Here is a 24,906-nt window from a genome sequence, read left to right on the forward strand (position 1 = left end):
TAGACCCAGAGGTAGAAAGCTTCAGTGTAAGCGGTGGTGCGCACATTTATTAAACAAAAAACACAGGAACAAAATAAACTGGCATGAGGGCCAAAATTGTTTTGAGAAAAGAAATGACTATTGCTCTGTAACACAAGAATGACTTTTGTCCCGTAAAGGCTGTTATTAATAATAATAATAATAATAATAATAATAATAATAATAATAATAATAATAATAATAATAATAATAATAATAGAATAAGCAAAGAGAGGCAGCCTCCTATAATATCTATCAAGATATTACTGCTGCAGCTCTGTTACAAAAAGCCTCTTCAATGTACTTATAATGCTTGAAGCAGCTAAGTGGGTCCCTCTCAAATTTACACGTGGCACAAAGCCAGTTTTTTTGGTTTTTTTTGCCTCAGTAGGGCTCTCAACTGACGTAGAAGAAAAGAAAGGACCGTCGTATTAGACAAATTACTTAAAAGCCACAAGCAGCCTGTTAAAGACTTTAAAAAGTGTGCTCTCTGTAAAGCGCTTAGGATCTACTTTAATTGTCTTTACAGAATACATTTGTGCATGTCAATGTGACAGTTGACGGGGAGCCTTATTGTATTTAAAATTATAGTCCTTCCATTAGACTCACTGCAGGTTGCAAGCCTGACATCAGCTATTAATACACAAGTACATCTTGGCAGGTATAAATTTGATTATAAAACGGATTGTTAGAATGCTGCATGCTGATTGGTCCATCGGTGTTCCAAGCCGTTACAATATCAAGCACAATGTCACAATTAGCAACTACTTAGGAACAAAGGCAAATCACTGCACCTGTGCTAACCATGTATCACTGTGCCACCAAAATCAAAGAAAACACCTGTCAAAATACCTGCTGTCATGGAAAATACTGAAGACATCAGGGTGTCTTGTCATATCATCCAGTTTATATTAATTTGCACTATGAACCAGTTTGCTATTTTCTGTAACTTTGGTCGGAATCCAGTTGTCAGATATTCAGTTTTATTTCCCTCATTTTAGTTGGTATCAGCCATCGTTTTGTGAAACGGACTCTTGATTAATTTGTAACTGTGGATATTTTAATATTTTTCGACAGTATTTACATTACAACAGGCGATGTCTTAATCATCGACTCGCTTTTCTTCACTGTCTCTCTTCTCGTTTACTGTGCCACATGCTGACTCTCTTTACAGGTACAAAAATGTAACATTGACCTGCTAGGAAAAAAACCTAGAGAAATGAAATTAATACCACAAAACAAACAAATTGAGCTGTTAACTGGCTTTCTAAAAAAAACTACTTACTAATCTTCATCCCAACAAAGCACCTTAAACTCTTGCACTGTTTAGAGCCAATGGGAGTGAATTACTCAGCAACAACGTTACCTCGAATATGCAGGAAGACAGGCACCTCACAGATAATGAACTGAAACACATCTAAACAAGGTTTTTATAGTTATTTAAAGTCTTTATTTTTTTTAAAAAAAATGCTTTTACTGAAACAAAAAAAAATGTTCATAGGGACTATTTTCTGTTTTGGAAGGTTATACATCAAAATGTCAATAAATCTTTAGAAACTATACAGATTTATCCTTTCTTTTTTTATAAAACATTTATACATCCGTTTTATAAAAGCAATAAGGCACTTGAGGGCATGGGTTGTGCTGGATATTGTCACTTCTAGGTTGGTTGTGTCTTGTGCCTAACAACGCAACAAGAAGTGACAATATCCAGCACAACCCATACCCTCTCGTGCCTTATTGCTTAAATAAAGCAGAGATATAATAACAAAAGAGGGAGAAAAGTTAAGATCTGCTTATTGTGTGGTATATATATATAACTGAGGCTAAGCAGTCACATTCAACCATTTAGCCTTTTTATTGGACATTAAAGGTGACAAAGCACCTCTTGTTGTTGCGTTTTAAAATAGACCACATGATATTAATGCACGTTACCATTGTTACCAGCATTAACTTAGACATTATAAAGTCATTTTTTTAGAATCTTCAAAAAGCCAAGGCTTGCTGAATATTACTTTGGTTCTGCCACAGAGAATATGATCAATCTAATGAAATCCGTTGATGAATTTTTAAGCCAACCTATTAAAACTCTTTTAACATGCTAAAGTAAGCTTGTGAGAGGGTTTCCATTTCATCTTTATTGAGCGCAGGCAGAAGAACTCAATCCCCTCACACCACAGCGAGAGACTGTCAATAATTCAATAGGCGCAGCCTTGATGGGCCATGGCCTAGATTAGACTTTAAACAGCGTCAAGCAGCTCGTCGAACTGTGTGATACCCTGTCAGAGTCCCAGGGATCTCTGCTTGTGTGAATTCCCACTCAGCCTCTTGATGCATTCCGGTGGATATCAAATACAAACTCAAGCTTCACACGAGGGGGCCCAGAAAGAAGCACCTGCTTTGTTTTGTTACTTGTAGAAGAGGGTTGAGGGGGCATTGCAGCAATGCTCAGGAATACTTAAAATACCGCTATGCTTTACATTACTACCAATGCATTTACATACTGTAGTAGCCAGTTAATAATTAGATTTTTGATCAAGTCAACAATATCTTCCGAAATGTAATTCATTATAATCCCAGTATTTCCATACATTGCACTTTGAAGCATGCACAAAAGCATCTACTTCTTTATCTTGCTGCATCCCTATATCCCTAGACAGTTGTCAGAAACTCAGAAACTTATGGAAAATTCCAAGCTTATAGAAAATAGACATGTTATATTTTAATTGTTATTATTTTTAATTGTTGTAATTAATGTTTGATAGTTTAATTTTTGCTTGTTTTGTAAAGCGCTTTGGGATGGCTTGCCATGAAAGGCGCTATATAAAAATAAATTGATTGATTGATGGATTGATTATCCTGAATGCCTTTTCTACAAGGTCCTGACCATGTGTGGTCTTTGTAGATGGGTTCCACTATGTTGGTATATACTGTACTGCACAATATCTAACTGTCTTAAACTTGTTTTTTCAGCCCACGTAAGATCCAGTTTGGATGCATAGCCCGTTTTTTCTCTGCCTCGTAGTCTTCAAACTAGCTGCAGGGCCCTGGTTTGAATCCTGGTATTCGGAGTCTATTATTTTAGTATTGCTCTTTGTGATTTGCGTCTCAGTGGTGCTAGGTGTGCGTGTGTGTGCGTGTGTGTGCTGTGGTTTGACTTTGACAGTCTATGCTTGGAGGACTGGACGATAAAGACCAAAAGTTTTCCTAAAGATACCTAAAATCTGAAGAGCTGTAATTGTATTTATGAGTGAAAAAAAAAGATTTCTAATCATTCCCAGTTATAATTAAAGAAGTAATCCTCACACTTATACTTGTCTATCCTTAGGAACCAAGCATTTTGCATAGCATTACAAGGCGCATAATTAAGAAAGGATATCAAAAGGATTTACTATAGTTGAAAGGCAAGGTATAGCATTATAACAGTCTTATAATACTATAATGGAGGATGTTTAGCTTTTATCTTGATATGGACTAATGCCTTTTCTTTTTTCCGGTAAATAGCATTTATGTTTCCATTAGATTATTAAAAAAAAAGAAAGAAAAAAAGGTATTGCCTGTCGGCTATTAGCTTTTATAATTGTAGCAGTTCTTGCGATTGTCTCCCAACTTTCATGACTATTTGGCCTTTGGTTTGCTGAAGAAAAAAAAGATTTTTTTTTTCTTCTAAACAAACCATTAAAAATAACCAACCTAACATCCGGAAATAAAATTGACTTAAGGCTGTGGATTCGAGCATTATCTCTAATTCAACACTCTACCTGGCACTATGAATACAAATGAAGGAAATAATATTAACTCTGGCAGAAGCATGGAGCTGTCTGTTTAGGGCTTGTGTATTGATAATGTTGGCTTGAAAATCGAGCCTTGCTCACTGTACAAAATCATTAGGGTCCTAGTTACATTATGGACCTACTCAGCCCTTACATCCCTGGAAGAGAGCTTAGATAGTCATACTCTGGACTTCTGAAGCCTTTGGTTCCAAGATGTGTTACTCTTGGTGGGCGTGGTCTTAGCTGTGTTGCCCCTTCTCTCTGGAACTCCCTGCCCGGCTGGACATCTGTGTTGAATTTTAAATTCACTCTTAAGACACATTTGTTCTCGGCAGCTTTTTTTACAATGACCCTGTGGACTTGTTCTTAAAACTTTCAATGTTTTTGTAATGATTGTTTTTATGATCTTAGGAATTGTTTTTTATTTGTATTTTACCTGTTTTGAATGTATTTTATAAATTGACAGTGTGTTATTTGTTTTGTTTTATTATTATTATTATTACTATATTCCTGATTTTGTTGTTTCATATTCTGCAGCACCCTGAGACACCTCGGTGTGAAGGGGGCTATATCAAATTAAAGTTGGTATTATTATTATTATTATTATTATTATTATTATTATTATTATTATTATTATTATTATTATTATTATTAGTTTTATGTTGGGGAAGGGTGATGGCTAGGTGAGCGTGTATTAAAAAAAATAATTAAAAAAAGAAGAAAAATGGAGCGCTCTCCCTCTGAAACTGTTTTCGCTCCAGGGCTGGTTTTAATGAGCCTGTCCCTAATGAGTTGTCCCTGCAACTAGCTTTGGGCCTAAACAGATGAGACAGGAATTCTTCTAAATTTTTGATGGGATTTGTGCTGTTTTTATTAGAAAGCCAGCGGTAGACAAAAACAGATGAGGGGAGAAAGATGGGGGAGTGCAAAGTTTTGTCATATTTTACTAGTCAGAATTATTCTCCGTCCTGTCAGCAGAAAGGTGTTAGATGTAGGTGGTAATAGAATCCTGACACATTACTATTGTATTAAGATATCCAAATTATTTCAGTGTGAGAACAAGGGGAAGAACAAAGGAAAAATAAAGAACACCACAGAGCAACTTTTTGTGGTCGTGGCTGATCTTTACAGACTGAGAGTCTTGTTTCTACATGAAGCGTTCAAGGATCTTGTTATTCCCAGGCTGGCTAAACCGAAGCTCCCAAAGTGTTTTCTATTTCACTCCTGTGGTTATGAACTCTGGATGCATTTGCTTTGCTATGCGTTTGACAGCAAATTTAAATCGCGAGCATGCACCATTTCCATTGACAGGTAACAGCTAAAGTGTTTGTTTTTTGGTTTTTCAAAAAGGAGCAAAGAGAGTTTCTTTCCAGGAATGTTGTTGTGGCTGCAACACACGACTGTGAGGCCTAAATGATTTTTAGTTACATCCCATGCTATACAGTACATGGAGCATTATTCTTCTTTTATTTATTAATTGTTTTACGGGATTAGAGGGATCATTGATTATATGTTTATTTATGGAAGTAAAATCAGTATTGCCATGCATACAATATTGCTATGTGTTTCATTTATATTTTTCTCAAAGTACTTATTGCTAGCCTAATTAATCAGGGCCATGTTTCTTCTCCAAGATTCTGAACGTCAGACATCCCATTATGGCAAGTCTGTATAATGCTACATTATGGTACTTAAAATGTGTATACTTTATTTATTTAGCAGATGCCTTTATCCAAGGCGACTTACAGAGACTAGGGTATGTGAACTATGCATCAGCTGCAGAGTCACTTACAATTACATCTCACCCGAAAGACGGAGCACAAGGAGGTTAAGTGACTTGCTCAGGGTCACACAATGAGTCAGTGGCTGGGGTGGGATTTGAACTGGGGACCTCCTGGTTACAAGCCCCTTTCTTTAACCACTGGACCTATACATTTCTATAGACCCCCACCCCGCCCTCTGTGAATACTCACCCTCAGACCCAGCACCTACTTTTGGTGCTGGCACTACTACTTGCTCTTTGAAAGAGAAACAGAAGGTTTTGGCTACATTATGGCTCTGGAATGCATAGAAGTTCCTGTGCGGGGGCTAAGTGCTCCCTGAAGATCAGCTTTGTGCAAAACTGTAAATTGTAATTGTTATGTTTCCTGACCCTTCCTTGGTGGAGCCCTCAACCCTGGTGATAACGTTTTTAATGCCCTATTTTTCTTTTTCTCACAATTCGTGACACTGTAAGGTTGTGGTGATTTAAAAAAAAGCCCCCTACCCATCTACATTGCATGCTATTAAATCACAGTCAACCTACATCCCAACTCTGGTACATAACTGTTTAAATTATCTAATAGAATGCCTGTCCATCTGCCACATATTACTCTCTGTAACAGTTATGTTACATCAGCTACTGAAACCCTTCCTCAGTGTTTTACATTGTCTCTTACTGTTTTTCTGCACATGTGTAGTGAAAGAAAAAAAAAACAGGTGATTGGTGCACTCAGTGTTATACAAACTTCTAAAAACTTAATGAACTATGCTCTACTAACATTCCAGGACAGCTACGAACAATCTTCACAGTGTATAATGTCTGAGTAACAGGGGCACCTTCGAACATCGAAGTACTGGTTCGTATTGGGTTTAGCTCATTGGAAACCTGCTCTTGACAGTTCAATTATGAGCACCACACATTACTGTCAGCATCCCCAATAATACAGCGTCGTAATATGCAGAATGTGCTGAACACTTATTTCCCAGAACTCAGATGAGACCACTGGCCGGCCCTCTTACTCATTTCCCAATTCCCTAATCTAATATAAGTCTGTGGGGTTGGTGGGGGTTCATTTAAGCGATAGAAGGTGTTCTGTAATTGTTACATGTGCCAGCAGCGATCTGAACCACCTGGGTAAGAGTAAAAGCAGCCCATGCTACTGGAGAGGGGAAAATAAAAGCATTGTATTCTATTACCGAATGCAATATAAGTAGTCAGAGAGCAATTGGAAAAGCTGAGGAATAGTCGGCAGATATATTTGTACTGAAATGTCAGGCTGTAATGGAACAGAGAGCAGTGTACTTTATTTCTGATAGCGTGTGTGTGTGCCTGCCTCTGATCTGAGTTGAGCTGCAAGCAGGTGGCAGCAGTAAATATGTATATAAATAAAACCAAGGATGAAATGTAATGTTGTTGACAGGCTTGGGGAAAACCATACTTTGTAATCTTATAAGTTCACATTGCAGACCTAAAGGTGTAGAGATCCTTTGTTTTTATTAGATGTGATTTACCTATGAGAGTAATTTGTGGCTTTTAAGTCCTTGATGATAGTATCATCTCTGTAAATGTGCCCTATGTCACACTGCCATTACGGATAATGTCCCCTGGCGATGAGGTGAAAAGCTCTTAAACCATGAATGCAGACGAGCCCAGCTATTTTGCTCACATGCTCGGTGGCAAGCAGGCACTGTAGAAAGATGTTGCAAGTTTAATCAAAGGGTGTCTAAATAATGGTCAACCTGTAATAGTGCAACTTGGATCTACATTAGTTTAAGCGTGCCCACATACTGGCTACAAGAGACATTTTTATTGACTCAGAGACTTTAAAACTAACACCAATGAAGATCATTGTTGTTACCTTGGAAACACTAGAGCAGTTAGTAATGCTTGGGTTAACATAACATGGTCAGACATTGGTTCTGTAACATATAACAAAAGGCTTACATAGGCAGAGAAATAGGTGATATCCATGACACATGTCCTATGCTCTCTCAGATTTCCTTTTTAGAAATTGAGATGCTATACAGACCACTTTACAGAGCAGAATGTTGATTTGCAGGATGTTTATTATAAAATGCATGTGCAATGACTTAATTGAAGCATGTTTTACTTCTATTTAGATAGGCTTAAGAGTTGGTGTGCCTCACTTTTAAGATTTGCTCAAAATCCACCGACTGAGAGAGCACTTTGAATTAGAGCAAAAAAAAGCAGCACAGACAGTGCGAGTGCAGTCATTTCAGTGCATATGGTTTATTGATGTATCACTTTGCTGATGTGCTCGGATGAGCTCCAGGGTAAACACTGAGCACTTTGCTGAAGAGCTGAAAGCAAAGATGTCCTATTAAACTACAGCCTGAGAGGAACAGAGAATGACTGAGTTTCTCTGCTGCTTGCATGCTACTCAAGTGCCAGCTTCTCTGCAGCAGACTCAGAGGTTCGATGCCAGAGCATGTTAGAGGCCAATATCTCTGAGGTGTTAGTGTCTGCTCTGTTTTGAAGGTAAACATCCTGGGAGACACATCAAACTTTTAGCAGCCGTTCTCTTACACGGTTTCCTCCAACCTCGCAGTTTGAAATATTTGTATGAATTAGGAAAAAACTTATTTCACCGGTTGGGATCTTTTATGTCTAATGTGTGTTTAATGGCACCCCGTCTATCTGTTAAATATTGTTATAGTAATTAGTCATAAAGATATATTATTATTATTATTATTTATTTCTTAGCAGACGCCCTTATCCAGGGCGACTTACAATTGTTACAAGATATCACATTATTTTTACATACAATTACCCATTTATACAGTTGGGTTTTTACTGGAGCAATCTAGGTAAAGTACCTTGCTCAAGGGTACAGCAGCAGTGTCCACCACCTGGGATTGAACCCACGACCCTCCGGTCAAGAGTCCAGCGCCCTATCCACTACTCCACACTGATGGTATATAATACGTTTGCTGCTCTGCATTTTTGTAAGGAAATATGTTTTCTTTTAAATATAATACATAACAATAAATAAACCAGGTGCCAGGCTTTTATTCTAAATTAAGTGTGCTGTGTAAGCCTGGTTGAGCCCCAGGCAAAATGTACTGGCCCTTTTCATACCGTAGGCACTGTCTGGGCTGATTTAGTTGCCTAGTTTAGCTAAATGCTCTGAGACATTCAGATTGAAGGCAATGGAGATACAAGGGCTGGTGATTAGGTGGCTCGATGGGATCTCCTCAGACTCTTAAAGAGATTCAGCATTAACAACTGAGCCAGGGTTAACACATCCAAAGGGTTCTACAGTTCATATTTAAATCAACTGAAAGGACCCAAACAGTGAATTCCTCTGTGTACCAGCTGCATATGCTAGGAGAGTTATGGTTCTTGTATGGTTAATGGACTAATTTCCATGTGTTCTACGCAAGCTTCAAGTTCTGCTACGTTATGCAAATAAACAAACAAAAAATAGGCCAAAGCACTACTTGTCATGCTGCCAAAGTAAAAAGAGAACAGTATAGTAATTAACCATGTTTAATTGCTCCGGAGTGTGAGATGCTGTAGCACAATCTCGCTGACTATACATTTTATGAGGTCCTGTAGTTCTTTGTTTTGGTTTGTTTGTCCTTTAACTTTTTTTTATGTTACAGTCAATATAGTTTGCGGTATTTGAGGTGTTTCCATATCTCAAAGTTTTATTTGTGTTGTTTTTTTGTTTTTTTTTTCAATGAGGAATTTGGGCCAAGATGTAAGATGATAACTTCATTAAAACATGTAAATAGGATTCCCTACAAGGATGCATTGCTGAATGTAAACAAGACTTTAATTAAGGGGCCTACAAACAATATCAAGTTTCTTTAAGATATATTTTCTTCACATTCCCAGGCATACAGTACAACCCAACTGTGCACATTGCTGAATCCTGGCACGATAAAACAATTAAAAACAGTTAAACTGTCATTAAAATGTATACACTCACACACATTGTCCCAAGGTTTCTGTTATGTACTGCTGCTCTGTGGTTTAAGGTTTACTAAGTACAAGTTATGCTTTGTACTTAGTAAGAAAGTTCTCTCTTATGGTTTGCCTAAGCCCCAGTCTTTCAGAGGTTACAGTCACAGCTGCCTTCAAATCACAAGGAGGCAGCATATCCCAGATCACTGTGCTGCCATAAGCAGTGTGTTGAGTATAAATCCTGGAACAAATGTAACAGATACATAGCAGCATGTCAGAATGGCAAGACTTTATTTTGCAAAGCTCTTATTCTGCAGGTAAAGCACAGTTGTATGTTTCAATTGCACATACACACGTTAGTACCAATAGGTTATCCAGTGGCTACTTAAACAGAGGGTACTGTCCTTCTCAATATAAAGAATGCTAGTCTAAGGGATGTGTTTTACTCCCATACAAACTGGCAAGAAGACCCCTGTCTATAAAAATAGACAACTGGGGGAGAATTGCACATAAAGAAAGAAGTTAACTTACTGTAACCATGCAAATGACCTTTGAAATCCAAGTACATATACCCTGTACAGTATAAATGTGCAGAAAAAGAAAACACAGTAGATGATTCCAGCCTTAACATACGTTCTGTGGTGCTTTTGAAGTTTATCAGCTCTTTCATTAGGTTCCACGGCTCCCTGTTGTTTAGCATCCTTTCAATTTCCCTGTTTCATCCATAGACACAGTTTGAACAACTGAATGCAAGGGGCAACTCAGATACACTAAGCTGGATCTACTACAGAGAGTGTCATTTGATAACACCTTGTGCCCCAGGATCGCTTAAAATGGGCTTGGCGGTTTATAGCAGTTTAGAGAAAACATCTAGTGAAACCTGTGATAACCTCCAAGTAAACCCCCAGGATTCTATATGACACACATTTCATTTTAGACCCATTTCACGCTCCTTGTTTTCACTGAGCTGCCACTGAGCATATCCAATGGGATTTAAACCAGGAGCCCACAATCAGCATGTGCCTGTTTGGGGATAACGCAGATGATGACAAAGATACAAGGAAGCGGAGGAAAGAATTTTTTAACAGGGATCCATCTATCAATCAAGATCCACAGGTTCTTCAAACATGACAGTGGCACACTCAAAGCATCATGTCGTACAGATGGATGCAAAAATGTCTGGTATAGTAAAGATTTGGTAATAAAAGGCTCTTTTAAAAGCCATGAAAGAAAAATGTAGCTATAATAAAGAGTTGTTGATGTCAGTGCTCAAGGCTGACCTTATTTTCTTTGAAGAAATTGCATTTTGAAAATATTAACAACTCATGAGCTAGACAACAAAGATCTGTCAGAAAGTCATAAATGTAATTTAAAATGAATGGAAAGATGGATGGGCAAAAAAAAAAAATGTCCGATCCTTCAGCTACAGTAACAGGGTCCGACAAAATCTTTGTTAAGAGAATCACAATCTGTTGGGAGTTGGTTGCAAGGTGAAAGTGGAAAAGAGAGCAGGCAATACACAACAATGGTGATGAAAATATAACCTTGGCTTGGGTTAGAGGTAGTGATCAGATGCTGCACGGATCTGGCTTTGATAGTGCTGTATTTATAACAGATGGGCCACCCCTAATAAGGTATTGCCCCTTATGAAAATCAGTCATGGTCGTTTTACAGTTGTAAACAATGGTATTTTTATATTGCAGGATCTGTTTTATGAAGGTGTACCAGGACCAGGTCTTTTTTTTTTTGTTGTTGTTGTTGTAACCAAGATATCCCAAAAGTGTGATGTGTTTCCACAGATTACAATGAGAACTGTTTGGCGAAAGCATGGAGGATTCCTGACACAGTTAACCTGCCTCTGCCAGCAATTTCATGCTGTGAATACTAGTTTTCAGTAACGCCCCTTTGGTACCTGTTAATTTTGCATCCAGCTGCTAATAAAATTACATCAAAATTGTAAAACACTGCCCACATGAAAGTCCCCTTTAATTCTGAAGGATTAGATTGCAACAAGGAACTTATTCCCTTTCCCTGTCTGGCAAGAAGCTTTAACCATGCATATTACTGGCATCTCAGTTATTAAAAACTGCACTGGTAAACCCATGCAACCTCATCTTAGATTACTTCAGAAGATTTAGGACTAATTACTGGCAACAGTGGGAAAAGGGGGGAATCTACATGGCAGAAATTACACAAAACTAATATTTCTTATTATATGTGTATCAAACACACATGAACAAATCCCTATGTTTCACATGCTATAATAAGTCAAATCTTTGGTTTTTTTTTGGGTTTTTTTAAAGAAGCCAACAGAGATGTGTGTGTGTCTCCGCTCAGTGATAGACGAAGGTGCATCTGTATTTGTTCTGGTTCGTAGTTTATCTGTTTGGTTACTCATTATGTCTGGTCATGCTGGTTCAAAACACACTTCATAACATTTGTAACACTTCATAACATGACATCTGTAGTCAGAGGAGATTCCACAACATCTGTTTACAATTTCAGTCCTTTTTTTTTTTTGCAGTTACTACAGTAAAAATAGCACACAGCTCTGTGATCAAAGAATTGTATTGTACTGTTTGAGGGACCTGGCTTCAAAGCAGAAAATGGTTCCACTTAAAAGCAGCTGAACTATAAAAAAAAAAAAGTGTGTTAAGGGCAACATGGTAGGGGAATGGAATATCACAGTTATTGGAACTATTGTATTCGTCTTGTTGTTAAGAATTACTTTCTATATCATTTTCTGTTTCAGTCGTCACATTCAGGTGTCTTTTTAAACCTGCCCCTCTGCAAGACTGTGCCTCCAGTGGATGTAAGGAATACAGCATTTTTGATGTGGTATTTTCTTACTTACTACTAGGGTAATGTTACATGGAGATCAGTCATGTTAGAGAGCTGTATTGAGGTTACAGGAGTGCCGAGTTTTAAAGTCACCAGGATGTGATTGCTGAAAGTGAAATAGAAAGTGAATCTAAACAAATACAAGGATAAGTAAGGGATAACACACGACAGGGTGTGGGTTGTGTTGCATTAACATAATGCAACACAACCCACAAGCCCTGGAGTGTGTTATCCCGCTTATAAAACAGACATAATAATACTTAGAAAAACTAACTTTTTTTTATATATTTAAAAAAAAAAAAAAATTTTATTGTACATTCTTCTGCTTTGGAGAAAAAATAGTCCATCAGACACAGTTAAACTGGAGGTTTTCAACATTTCCATTTTCCAACAATAAATACAATAACAGAATACTATTTTATCCCCGCCGGGATCAAAATAATTAATTGTAGCCCTGTCCAGCTTATTACCTCAAATGCCTGAAGCTAGTTAAAACAAGAATACACGCAGCCGAGAACGTGCTAGACCCGGGGGAAGTGCGAAATTTAGTTGCAGGCTTTGCACTGCGCTAGGCCGCAACGGGGGATAACAAGCCAAAACATCTAAAATAACATTAAAACACGGCTAAAAACTTAGCGACTGTAAATATACAGTATATACTGCTTTTAGCGAAAATGGTCGAAAAAAACAAGTAACAAGGCACAATAGAGTAGTAATAAAAAAAAACTATACTCAGGCTCTCCATTACGAGTTTAATATGTTGTGTATTGATAATTTATTAATTGAACTGCAATTAGACCAAAAAAAGTTCAGCCGTGCATTAAGCTATATTTATGCAGAGTTTAAAACCCCTCAGTAGCCAATCAGCGTGCAACATCCGAACATTCCGTTTTATAAATCAGTGTAGATAACTGTGATATACAATACCTTTAATAAGACAGCATCTGTGACCTGTTTTTAGAATAATTCTTACAGCATTTCTGCCCTCACAAATTGCATTGTAGGCACAGAGAATTGAGATACAAATATATATACAACAGATTACCACAAAGAAAACCCTAAGAACTGTCATAATATGTCACTGTACATCAATCACTGTACATCAAACTGACTAGCAAAAGCTACAGAGACATAATAAAAAAGTGAGTCTGCAAAATCCTAATGAGTTGTCCTAATTCTTAATGACTAATTAACATCATACAAAAAACAACCATCAATCATTATCCCCTGTCAGCTCAATAAAAATATTCTGAAGGTCCTGTTATGAAACTGTAAGCACTAGAGTTAGGAAAGCTAGTAAAACAAGTCATCAGCACTTAATTTTAGTGTACTGCATGCAAGCACCTATTCTACTTATGGTCTTTGCTCTGTTTGTAACAGCTAAATCCCTTAAGTTGGGCTTCCAAAGTTTGTTGTATATAAGCACTAGTAGTACTTCATGTGTAATTGGCGCCACTTAAAATGAAGCATTACCAACAAACCGTAATTTTTGCTTGCGTAAAATCTAAAAATAAAAGCATATGAAATAGAAATGCATTATTTTATCATGTTCTTCTTAGGAAAAAAAAGCACATAACATTTGTTTAGCATTTTATCATTTTTCACTGTTGGATTTTCTTTTTCTTATAAACAAAAAGTAAATCAAATTTTTTTTCAAAAAATTAAGCAATACTTTTTGGTTCACTAATCTGGTCTATCCCAACCTTTGCCTCGGGATCTGTACAGTATTCTGTTTATTCCACTCCAGCCTGCCTCACTGAATCCCAAAAGATAAAATCTGCTCAGTGAGTTTGACAGTTTCCAGGCTTTCCCCATATGGCAGGGACAGTGCTGCTGCCAATCTGTCTGTCAGGGGCCAGCGAATTGCTCTCACCTTATTAAAATGGCAGTGGCTACAAACAAGTGCACTACGCGGGGGGGGGGGGGGGGCTGTATTAATTTTATTGGCCTGCTCCTGGGGCTAAACCTCAGCCCACAGTTTAGAAATTAGACAAACAATTACTTACAAATGACCTTGCTTTACAACACTTTCAGGTGCTGTGAAATTTTGGAGGCTGGCTGTTTTACTTGGGTAGTAAAGTGGCAGTTGGGAGGAAAGTACACTGCAAGATCAGAATTAGCAGGATGTACCCAGAGAGCTGTATTCTTCAGTGCAGTAGAGCATGAATATGAAGCAGGTTGGTTCCACGTGAACTGAAAGAGTGGCTGCTGATCTGCAGATGCCCTGCACTCCGAATGAACTTGTTTTTGTTCCGTGCAGCCGTGGTCTCAGAACTGATGTCCTTGCAGTTTGTGGGAACAGCTATCATAGATGGGTTTGACTCAACAACAGTTTATGCCCCTGCCCCTCTTGTCAATGCCCTGCGTGCAAATTGGGGATGGGTCTTGGACTAGCATAAGGGGCTAGAATTAATTACTAATATATGTGTCCACAGCTCTTTTCTATAGAACTGTGCTTGAAACTTGGATTTGCAAAGTGGCTTTAATATATATATTTTTTTGTTGGCTATTTTTTTGATTACATACTGTACAAGAACAGTTTCAGACAGATGCCTTGAGATTGCTGTAGTGGAATATCTGCATTGTAGACAATGCTGTTGCTGTGTGACCCTACGATGAGATTTCATCTCTTTTATTGGCATTGACTTTACAAGATTGGTGTCTGTTACAGTGTACAGCATAATCTAGATCAGCACTTAATTCTAATTAAACTGCTTTGGCACAGCTTTGCATCCAGCAAGCCACAGTGCAGATCTGTTTGCTTCCATTTTGTATTTAATTCCCTTGACCTAGGGTCACAGCTGTCATTTGGATAAACAAGGAAAGTAATTGTTATTGTAGAAAGCACTACTCACAACCGCAAATTGAAGCATTCTGTCTGAGTGCTATACCTGTAGTTTGCAGTTTCCCATTAGGGGGCAATTTTGCTAATTAAGGTAATGCAGGCAAAACTGTAGCTCAACCTGCATTGTGATACAACTTTGGCTTGTGCTGTCTGAAGGAAAAGAAACGCTTCCTCACTCATGGGGTGGTGGTGGTGGGGGGGGGAGGGGTGTTGTATTGTACGGCACATGGCTGTTCAGCCCCTACCTTGCTAGAAGCCATGTAAGCAAGCATTTTAAAATTATGTTTAATTAAAGAAGCACTGCAACAGGAGGGAGACCATTGCGAGGCCAGAGTGCTAATCCGCTTACTTTGCACGGTTTCCCCATGTGATTGTGATTGATGAACTGGTTCCTCTTTTCATCTTCATTTGCATCACACGCTAATACCCGCAGGCAGAGGTGCTCTGTATTACCAGATGAGAACTCCCTGCTAATGCAGGCTAATATGGTAATGTGATGGAGACAAGGTGAGGAGCTGTGCAGCCTATCAGCAGGACTCACCTATTAAGTGAACGTTTTTTTGCAAGTCCTTCCCCGCAGTGCTTGACATCCCAAGAGTGTTTTTTTTTTTTTTTTTTTTTTTTTAAAGGTTGCACTGACCCTTTTTAACCTGCTGCTGATAAGCTGAAAGTAAATTAGTGCTCACGGGCAGTTTAAGATTTGGTTTACCTTTTAACTGGTACCAAAAGCTTGTAAGACTATTGTGAGTCAATTAAGACTGCTTATAGTTATTTCCTTTCTATACATGCCCTTGGTTTTAAGTTAACATTTTTGGGGTTTAGCATCTAATGGTATTTGAAGACAAGAGGGTTATCATAAAGCAAACCTGATTAGAATATTTTACTCCCAAAAATCGGACTTTGTTTTGATTTAGTCCGCATGGAGAAAGGTATGCATTCCAAAAGCTTTTGGGTGCTATTTGAATATTAGTTAAGAGTCTGAACAGAAATGTAGGCTCAGTCGTAATCGATTTATCATTTATGAATTATTACATTAGCTATGACCAAGCGCTGGCATTTGAACAGTTGTGGTGTTAGGGATCAACCAGAGACCCTTCCTAAATGGACTGGATCTTTGTTTTTCACAAAGAAATCACATCCTTTCCTGAAGTTACTATTTAATGTGTTCCTTATCCAGCCTAATGCTGTAATCAAACAGAGAAATGTCATGTAATTGTGGCTAAATCTTAACTAACACATTCTATGGAAACACAGCTTATGATTAATCTGCTTAAATAAATAAATAAATAAATAAATAAATAAAATGCCTGAGTGTGAGCAGCTCAGTGTGACAGTAATGAGTTTTTCCAAGAGCCATTGGCTTTTTTTGTTGGGCTTTAAAAATACCACCAAACCTCCATTAAAATCTTTTGTAAGGAATCATTAATTTATTATCCATGAGTATTATATTAATCTAGTAGCAGAAATAATGAGGATCCATTCTGATAAAAGATTAATTAGACAGCAAAAATGCATTAGAAGCATAGGAGCAGATTTGCCCATGTTTTATAGATATGAGTAAATTCTGTGACAAATAACATTCATGTGAAATGGTGATGCGCGTGCACGTTTGTGAGAATTACTCGTGTAAATCAGGTTTGTGGCCGAAAAAGAGGGATATGGTAAATCTCATGTAAATGACGAAACACACAGGAAAATGCCCTTGTTATAATATTAAAGCAGCTGTTTGAGAATACCCTTGCTGTAAAAACTATGCTAAAGTTAAACAGTGAGCTGCTTAAATGTCTAACTGAATTAATTCCCGTCCTTTTTAGATCCCAGCTATGTCCAAAGACAACACGTGTCTGCCTTCCACGTTAATAAATATAGTTGGTGAACTGGATGTCATGAGCCAGCTTGATCGCCCAAAACAGAGCAACAACATCCAACAAGTTGTTGATGCCCTCTCAGAACTGACCAAATAAAATTGCAAATGAAAGTATTGATTGTGTTTTATTTGTTTGCATCATTAATATTTAATACAACAGCAAATCCAACACAACTTACAAGAAAGGAGAGAATCTCTGACAGCAAGAGCCTCCTCAGATCGCTGCTGTCCAACTGAAACTGGCGGCTGTGGTAACCTTCACAATTGCTAAGTCTGCTTATAATAAGCCGAATTGGGCTTGTTTTTTTAGAGTCGCGGGTTTACATTTGCATAAACACCCATACTTTAACATGGGTCGCGCTTGTTTTGGGCTTGTTTTGAAAGGCAGTGTAGCTTTTTTTTTTCTTGTGAGACTTGGCAACACTGGTAACCTTCCCCGTCTGTCTCACAGACAGCAACTGATTCCACCTAATTTTGTTGTTGAGTTTGTGCAGGATACAGCAGGCAGTGGCAATTTTATATATTCATTAAAGTTATTCCACTGTGCATATAGATATCAACCTGGCTAAACATGGTAAATAATTCTGTTTGTGTCTTAGCCAGGGTTTCTATATTTGTTTATCTGTGGTTCAATACCTATTTAAGTAAGAACATTTGTTTGTGTAGTTCGAGATCTGTTTAAAGGTTGTATCCAACAATAGCATTGTGATAACAGTAAAACTTTAGTTTGCCTGTTGTCAGTATACGTTTAGTGGTGCTTTTCAGACTAAATCTGATGAAGTCAACACAGGCTCAACAGCAGGCTCAACAGTAGGACTTGCTTCACAATAATATGATTATAGAAATGGGTCCACAGGTAAACAAACAATACAGGTACATATTAATAAATCTGCCCATGTTTTATTGCAGCACAAGCCCCTTAAAATACAGTTTAGTGTCTGGTTCATCTGGTAGACACCTGCTGAGAGAAGTCCCAGCTTGATGATTTTCTGCAGCTGTTGGTCAGGAAGGCTGTGACATTTCACCCTTGCATCTGTGAGGAAGTTAAGAGAAGCCAGTCCATCTGGAGCTGACCACCTTGTCTCTTACAACTGCAAATGCTTGTCATTTTAAGTGTACTTGGGATTTTTCAAGCTTCCATTTTGTGTACAGTATGGTCTAAAATGTTGTCATGAATGTATTTTATGTATCTGTGTGAGTGATTTTTATCTTACCTCTCATCAGGTTGAGATTCAGGTTCAGTTTGGTACATGAGCCATTATTCAAAACCATTTGGTATTTGCCATACTAGGCAGGGGTGATGATAGTAGCCCAGACAAATTGTATGCTGACGATTATATTAGGATTCCTCCAAAATACATGTATTACATTTAAACACAGGAAAACTCCACTGGTGTCCAAAACAACACATATGCTAATGTACCAAATACACACTAAAAATGCAGTACATTTTTTCAACACATTCATATCAATCTCATTTGTTGATATTATCAATCAGATTAGGTCTAAAAGTCTGAAGTAAATCAGATGGAAGTTAGTGGTGTAGTTTGTAAATTGCAGCCTGCACTACACAGTGTTTGATCTCTTAAAACAGTTCTGAAATTAGGTTGTTTTTTTATTGTAAGTTTCAAAAGTTAGTATCTGTAGGTATAGCGGTGGACTGATGTTAAACTGGACTAGTGTTTCAAATAAACTCAGTACAGTAATATACCTAGCCATGGAGGCTCTGAAATGCAATGAGAAGTACACTGACCTGGATAATTCACCATTGCTGACCTGATATCTGTTCTATAGCAATTATAAAACAGAGCACGCTCATTCCTAGTTATGTAATACATACTGTATCATTGAAAAGAGATGGTTGTTGATTCCCCTGATATTGATTTTCCGCATTAGATATTGTATATGATATCAAATAAGCATGTTGCATATTACTACACCCACATAACCACCTGCTAACCAAGCAGTCTCTCAGTTCTGGCCCATTTTCTTTATATTATATTTATATTATACAAAACACATGGTCATGATTGCATAACAAATTAATCAAGTCAATAAGCAAAGTCCTCAGGTTGCACTCCTGCATTCATATCCTTAATTAATTTGCTTCTAAATTGAAGGAAAAAATAAATAAATACAAAAGCAGGACAGGCTAGCTGTGGAATGAGTTAATGTGCAGGTTTGCTAAGGAGGCACACACACACACACACACACACACACACACATATATGTTTGCATTCCTATATTTGTAGTGACTTATCAAATATTTTTATTTATTATTCCTAACTCCAGTCAGACAAAACTCCACACAGGGTGAAAATTGACAACAAAATATTTTGGCATTTTTTTTTTTTTTTTTTTTAAGGTGTATATAGTTCTTAAAAATGTGTTTTACAAAGTGGGGACATCCCCACAACGCCGGTTTTCAGGAGTTACTATCTTTGTGGGGACATTTTCTCAAAATTTGTCCGCACATTGGTAGTAATACCTGCCCACACATACACATACACACACACACTCTCCTTTGCATTTGACAAAGTGCAAAATACAGCCAAGATGTGTCATTACCATATTCTTCAAAATATCTGGGCCACTGGTGCTCAGTATAGTATCAGTTAGCTTGACAAAGAGGAGTGGCCTGCAGTGATTAATGGGCCTACCGAGGAAAAGGAGGAAAATAAAAGAAGCAAGAAAACAGAGTCCCATCTGGATTAGGTTTGGGCGGTTAGATGTAGAGAGAGTGGGAGGTCAGTAAATGCTTGCATTAGCTCCCCCTCCTTCAACACCCCCCTTCACTATCCACACTCACTCTACACACAACACTGAACACACGCCCTCATCCATAATTGATGCTTGCTTTGGGCAGATGCTGCAGGGCCTGGGACTAGAGCAGCTGCTAAGTTTATGGAGGAAAAAGGGAGCAAGATGGTGCAGCAGGTATTATCTTTCCCTGTTTTTTTGCTTACGAAGCGTGTTCTCTTTTATTTATTTTTCTTTCTCAGTGGCTGGGTAGCGAAGGGAAAGCCTTATGTAAGCCACGAAGAAAGAAGGAGCCCCTTTACAACTCTTTCATGCTGAATTATTAGCAGCTGCTTCTCTCTCTCTGTCTCTCTCTCTCTCTCTCTGTACTGTAATTCTTAGTGCTCTTTTTTGGGGGGGTTCAGGCATGGCTGCAGCTGTAACGTTCAGCAGATTTTTCTTTTTACTCTTGTGATGACAAGGGGGGTTCATTTGTAATGTAGCTAAAGCCTTTTTGTATTGAAATGCATTGGAAATAGTTTCACAAAACAATTATTTTTGCAAGGGTTTATCTCACTATCAAACATGCCAAGGTGTTGACTTAATAGTAGATATGAATACTTACATTTTTTTTTGTTTTTTGTTTATTTCATTTATTAAAGGAAACCGTTTTTTAATAACCTTTTTTTCTTTCTATCTTGTATGCTTCATGGTTTCAAAACCGAACTAAGTGATACGCTTTTTAACCAGAGACCTTTATTGCCTGTCAGGGAAGTCTTTAAAAGCGAACTTGAGACAATGTTGCCCTGTTACTGAGGTGAAAATGACTCTTAAGTGGTGAAGGGGCTTTTTATAAACCTGACTCTCTATAGTGACAACGTTGGGGGGGGGGGGTCTCTGACTTGTATCAAATTAAGATACGTTTTCTTGAGTTCTGCTATAGCTTGCCTTAAAGCTGAAAGCAATAAACTAGTGGATTTTATGCACTGCCACGTAAAGCGTATTGTGGAGCTCCAAATGTGGTTTTGATTAGATTTCAGGCCAAAACATTTAGCAAAGCTTGACTGTCTGCCATACTTTGTTCTTTCCTCGTTTGCCAACAACTATTTTATAAGGGCTTCCAGCTGAAGGAATATAATGACATCAGAAGAACAGTCCCCATAGAGTCAGAGCACTGGGACGTCACACCAAGCACACTACTTTGATATATTACTTATGAAAGTGTGATTTAAAAAAAAAAAAAAGAAAGAAATGTACCCACAGTAGAAAGTGTGGAAGAGTTTGCAACTCTTAATTAAATATTAGTGTTAATTATAACATACGTGTGCTTGCTTAAGAATATTAATGAAGGCCAGGGTAAAGTGATGATGGTGTTAATGAGAAACAGCAAGCTCTGTATAACATCTGTTTAAGAACTCAGGAGAAGCAGCAGGGAATTTTACAAGGCTCTGTTTACCACGGCAATGTACTGTTTCTCATACATACTGTGTGCGTGAATGCCTTTTAATTTAACTTACATTGGTGGTCTTTACCATTGCCAGATTTGATTGCATTTAATAATGTAGTTTACAGTGTCACTTGACTTCTAAGTTCTTGTCAGGTTATTCTGTTGCCGAGTAGAGAGCAGATAAAGAAAACAAGAGAAAAGAGTGCTTTAAATGTAATCTACAGTAGCTTTAAACTGTACTAGAAACCTTAAACCGCATCTCAGTTTTTAAATGCATACTAGTACACTGCAGATCCAGGTTCAATGTGATGGCATTTTATGTTTCACAAATAAGACTGCACTGCAGCACTCTTTTCTTTGATCAGCAAAACTTTATAATGTAAACAAATAAATAAATAAACAAACAACAATGGATTTTGCTAATTTAATAAGAAATGATCTTTAAAAAGAGTAATACTACGTGAAATAGAACTCTGTGCATTTCACAAAAAATGTAATAGCAGAAATGTGTCATTTCAATGAAGCAGGCTTGTGGTTATTACATCTTGGGATTGTAATAACTTGCCCTGCCCTGAGTTATTAAATTCAAAATTAAAAAGTGTTTTGGATTTCAGCTTTCAACTTTCAAACACTGAAAGATGTGCCCATATACAGAAATGAATCTTTCACTATGTCAGTAGGCATGTTTATCTGTCAACGTATCTACGCACATACCATGTTCTATACAGTATTAGATATCTATTGGTTACTCATTTGTACCTGTGGTAAACACTGTGTTGTTTTGAAAATTGGTTTTTGTATTAATTTCTACTAGTGCTAAACCTGTCTCTTCTCTTCTCTTGTTTTTTTTTTTTTTTCTCTGTAGGGTAATCAGGACGCTACAGCACCTCCGGACACGATGGCACAGCCTTACACTTCAGCCCAGTTCGCACCCCCCCAGAACGGCATCCCTGCCGAGTACACAGCTCCCCACCCCCATCCCGCGCCAGACTACACAGGCCAGACTACAGTCCCTGAGCACACACTAAACATGTACCCTCCTGCCCAGACGCACACCGAACAGAGTGGCCCTGACGCAAACACACAGACTGTCTCTGGCACTGCCACAGTAAGTACCCTATCGGCTTTTAAACAGTGACATTTTACATATACAGTATAAAGAATGTTATACAAGAATCACATTGTGGAAACAGAGCTGGAGAAAGTGCTTGATCCTTTCCTTGGATTGATCTGGCCTTGGGTTACCTGGTCCTGTTTGATATACAAAATCACATGGTGAAGGTCTACTGCTGTTACCATAGATGTGCCCTCTTGCCCAAGATGAGAAAAGTCCTATCTGCTACTTTGTGGGCTGGAAGGGTCCACTAATCGTTGTCAGTGAAACCCAGGTATGCCCTGGCCAAAGTTATTGGAGATAGACAATTTCACTTCAATAGCAAATTTTCTGTTTTAAAATTGGCTCTCCAGAATAAAGGTTATGAAACATGCATTGATTAAAACAGACATTATCAAAACAAACCTTATAGCCTTACAGCTCGGTTAGAATTTTTTTAAACATTAAAAAAATATATATTCTGAGTAAATCATCATAGAATTTTATATCATATGGTTACTGATCCCAATGTTTACAACAGGTTTGAGGCATCTGGCCAATGGAATTATGGGTTGCTGGGCATTGGGGACCAAAATATTATATGGGCTGAAACCAAAGTGCATTACATTTTTTGTTTAGTTTGGAACAGGGGGTTGTACAGTCTCTCAAACTGTATTTATCCCCTTTTACAAGGGCAGTGAGTGGTCAAATGTTTGTATTAGAGCAGTGGAATGTCTCTTTCAATAAACATTCTTAAACTGGAAAATAGATTATTGGGACTCTAAAAAAAATCACAAACAAATTAAAGTTGGCATTAAATATTAAGTAATCAGCTTTTGGCAATGTAAGAAAATGTTAGGTTATTATCATAACCCTGGTTACCTGAAATAGAAATGTAACCATTGACAAATGGGTGTTTACCTCCTAAAGACCCTGAAACCTGAATAGATATACCAAAGCTGCGCACCAGTGCCTGTGACACAGATACCAGCATATTTATTTTTTTATTTCAGGGAACCAAGGTTATGATAATAACCTAACGTTCCCTTTCAAGTACGAAATGCAGCCATTACCAAATGGGTGAGTGAACCAAAGCCATCGTAAGGGAGAAATGGTGCTGATATCTGTGTGTGCAATCTATGCCCTTGGGGGACAGGCATGACTGCGTCACAGGCAGTGGTGCACAGCTTTGGTATATCTATTCAGGTTTCGGGGTCTTTCGGAGGTAAACATCCATTTGGTAATGGTTACATTTCATACTTGAAAGTGAACATATTTATGCCAAAATTAAAAGAGTCATTATAAATAGGAAGATACATCTGAACTGAACTCTGGTTTATCGTGTCGCCAGAATTTCTTGATGGAATTACAGCCTTATTATGTACAGCACTGTTGGGTGTACATTATTCCTTAAACCAAACTCTGCTGTTTGGGGAATTTAGTCCCATCTGGCAATCCTGCATCAAAATCTTTAAATTATAAAAACTGCAATTCCCTCGTCCCAGATAGAATGGAACACCCTTGGTTTTCACTCATTCTTCCTCATTCATGAGCACACTAATCATGATGAATGACTCTTGTAAGCAAACTGATGTGAGCATGGTGTTGCCCTGAGGTCAGGGGTCAGGCAGGGTAAGCTCTCTTGGGTTGAGCAGGAACCCCTCTCAATGGTGAAAGCCAGCAGCTGAACTCTACTTCTGATTTAATTTCTTTTGACTTCCCATTTAGTGCCTTCTGGAATCAGTACCCACGTATTCTCATTTCTCAGTTTAGTGAAGCTGTGCGCAATTTAGAGATGGACATTTTAAAAGCATGGATTTCAGTTCCTATTTTGGGCACAGTAGAATATGTCTGCTAGCATTATTACAAGTTAAGAGCTTAGTATCCTTTGATGTTAACATCAAAACAGGGGTCAGCACAATAAAGGACCATTAGAAACTAGTTTGCAGCTTGGTTATTTAGGATCTACTGGCGAGGAGACTGCTGTCGCCAGCAGTAGAAGCCCATTAAAACTCAGTGTTTGAAACATGTCCCAGACTAAACTCTACAAAGCAGCAAGGGAGCAGAAAGGAATGAAGACGGTCAACCCTCTATTTAAACCAAATAAGGGGACCACTAGCAGACTATAAAATCTCACTGCTCAGCCTTTGTTGACACATGGCATCAGATTACAATAGATTTCAAAACTAAGAACTCCTTGGAACGGGATTTGAGCCATCTTGCTCTGCTCTGAACACATAGCTGCCCTTTTTGAGCAGAAACCCTTTGAATGTGTCAGTTCTGTTTGCTGAGCACTCCCACCTCCTAATAAGAGTCCCGACCCTTAACCTCTGAGAGCAGACCCAGTCAATCCAGGGAAAGCCACCTTTCATTTGACAGCTGGCCAGTGCTGAAAGTTAATAATACAGGAGCAAAAACAACAGCGACAACACGTTTGGGTGCTTTTAGCTCAGTGCTTCACCATAGTTGCATTTTGCGCAGCAGAGACAACAAAGTGCAGAGCATAAATCAGTAATGAATGCAAAGCATCTGTGAAATAGTGAGTCAGATATCTGTACTGTGCAGAGGAGTCTGGTCTTGTCTGCTATGTG

General features: G+C 38.1%; 1 protein-coding gene across 30 annotated transcripts in view; it reads left to right on the plus strand.

Annotated features, from left to right (window-relative positions):
* LOC117418161 (RNA binding protein fox-1 homolog 1) overlaps positions 1-24,906 on the plus strand; it is a 790,080-nt gene that overhangs the window by 691,389 nt on the left and 73,785 nt on the right. For 28 of the 30 annotated variants that reach the window (XR_009330819.1, XR_004546784.3, XM_059035607.1 and 25 more), the window contains one exon: positions 22,088-22,330. Coding sequence is in view for 28 of the 30 variants with exons in the window: in XM_059035607.1 (XP_058891590.1) it covers positions 22,088-22,330 (243 nt within the window). In the remaining 2 variants the exon portion in view is untranslated. Of the gene's footprint in view, positions 1-19,820; positions 19,974-22,087; positions 22,331-24,906 lie in introns of those variants that run through there. The other 2 variants (XM_034030816.3, XM_059035619.1) reach the window with 1 other exon arrangement.

Source organism: Acipenser ruthenus, chromosome 13, assembly GCF_902713425.1.
Source record: "Acipenser ruthenus chromosome 13, fAciRut3.2 maternal haplotype, whole genome shotgun sequence".
Taxonomy (NCBI): domain Eukaryota; kingdom Metazoa; phylum Chordata; class Actinopteri; order Acipenseriformes; family Acipenseridae; genus Acipenser; species Acipenser ruthenus.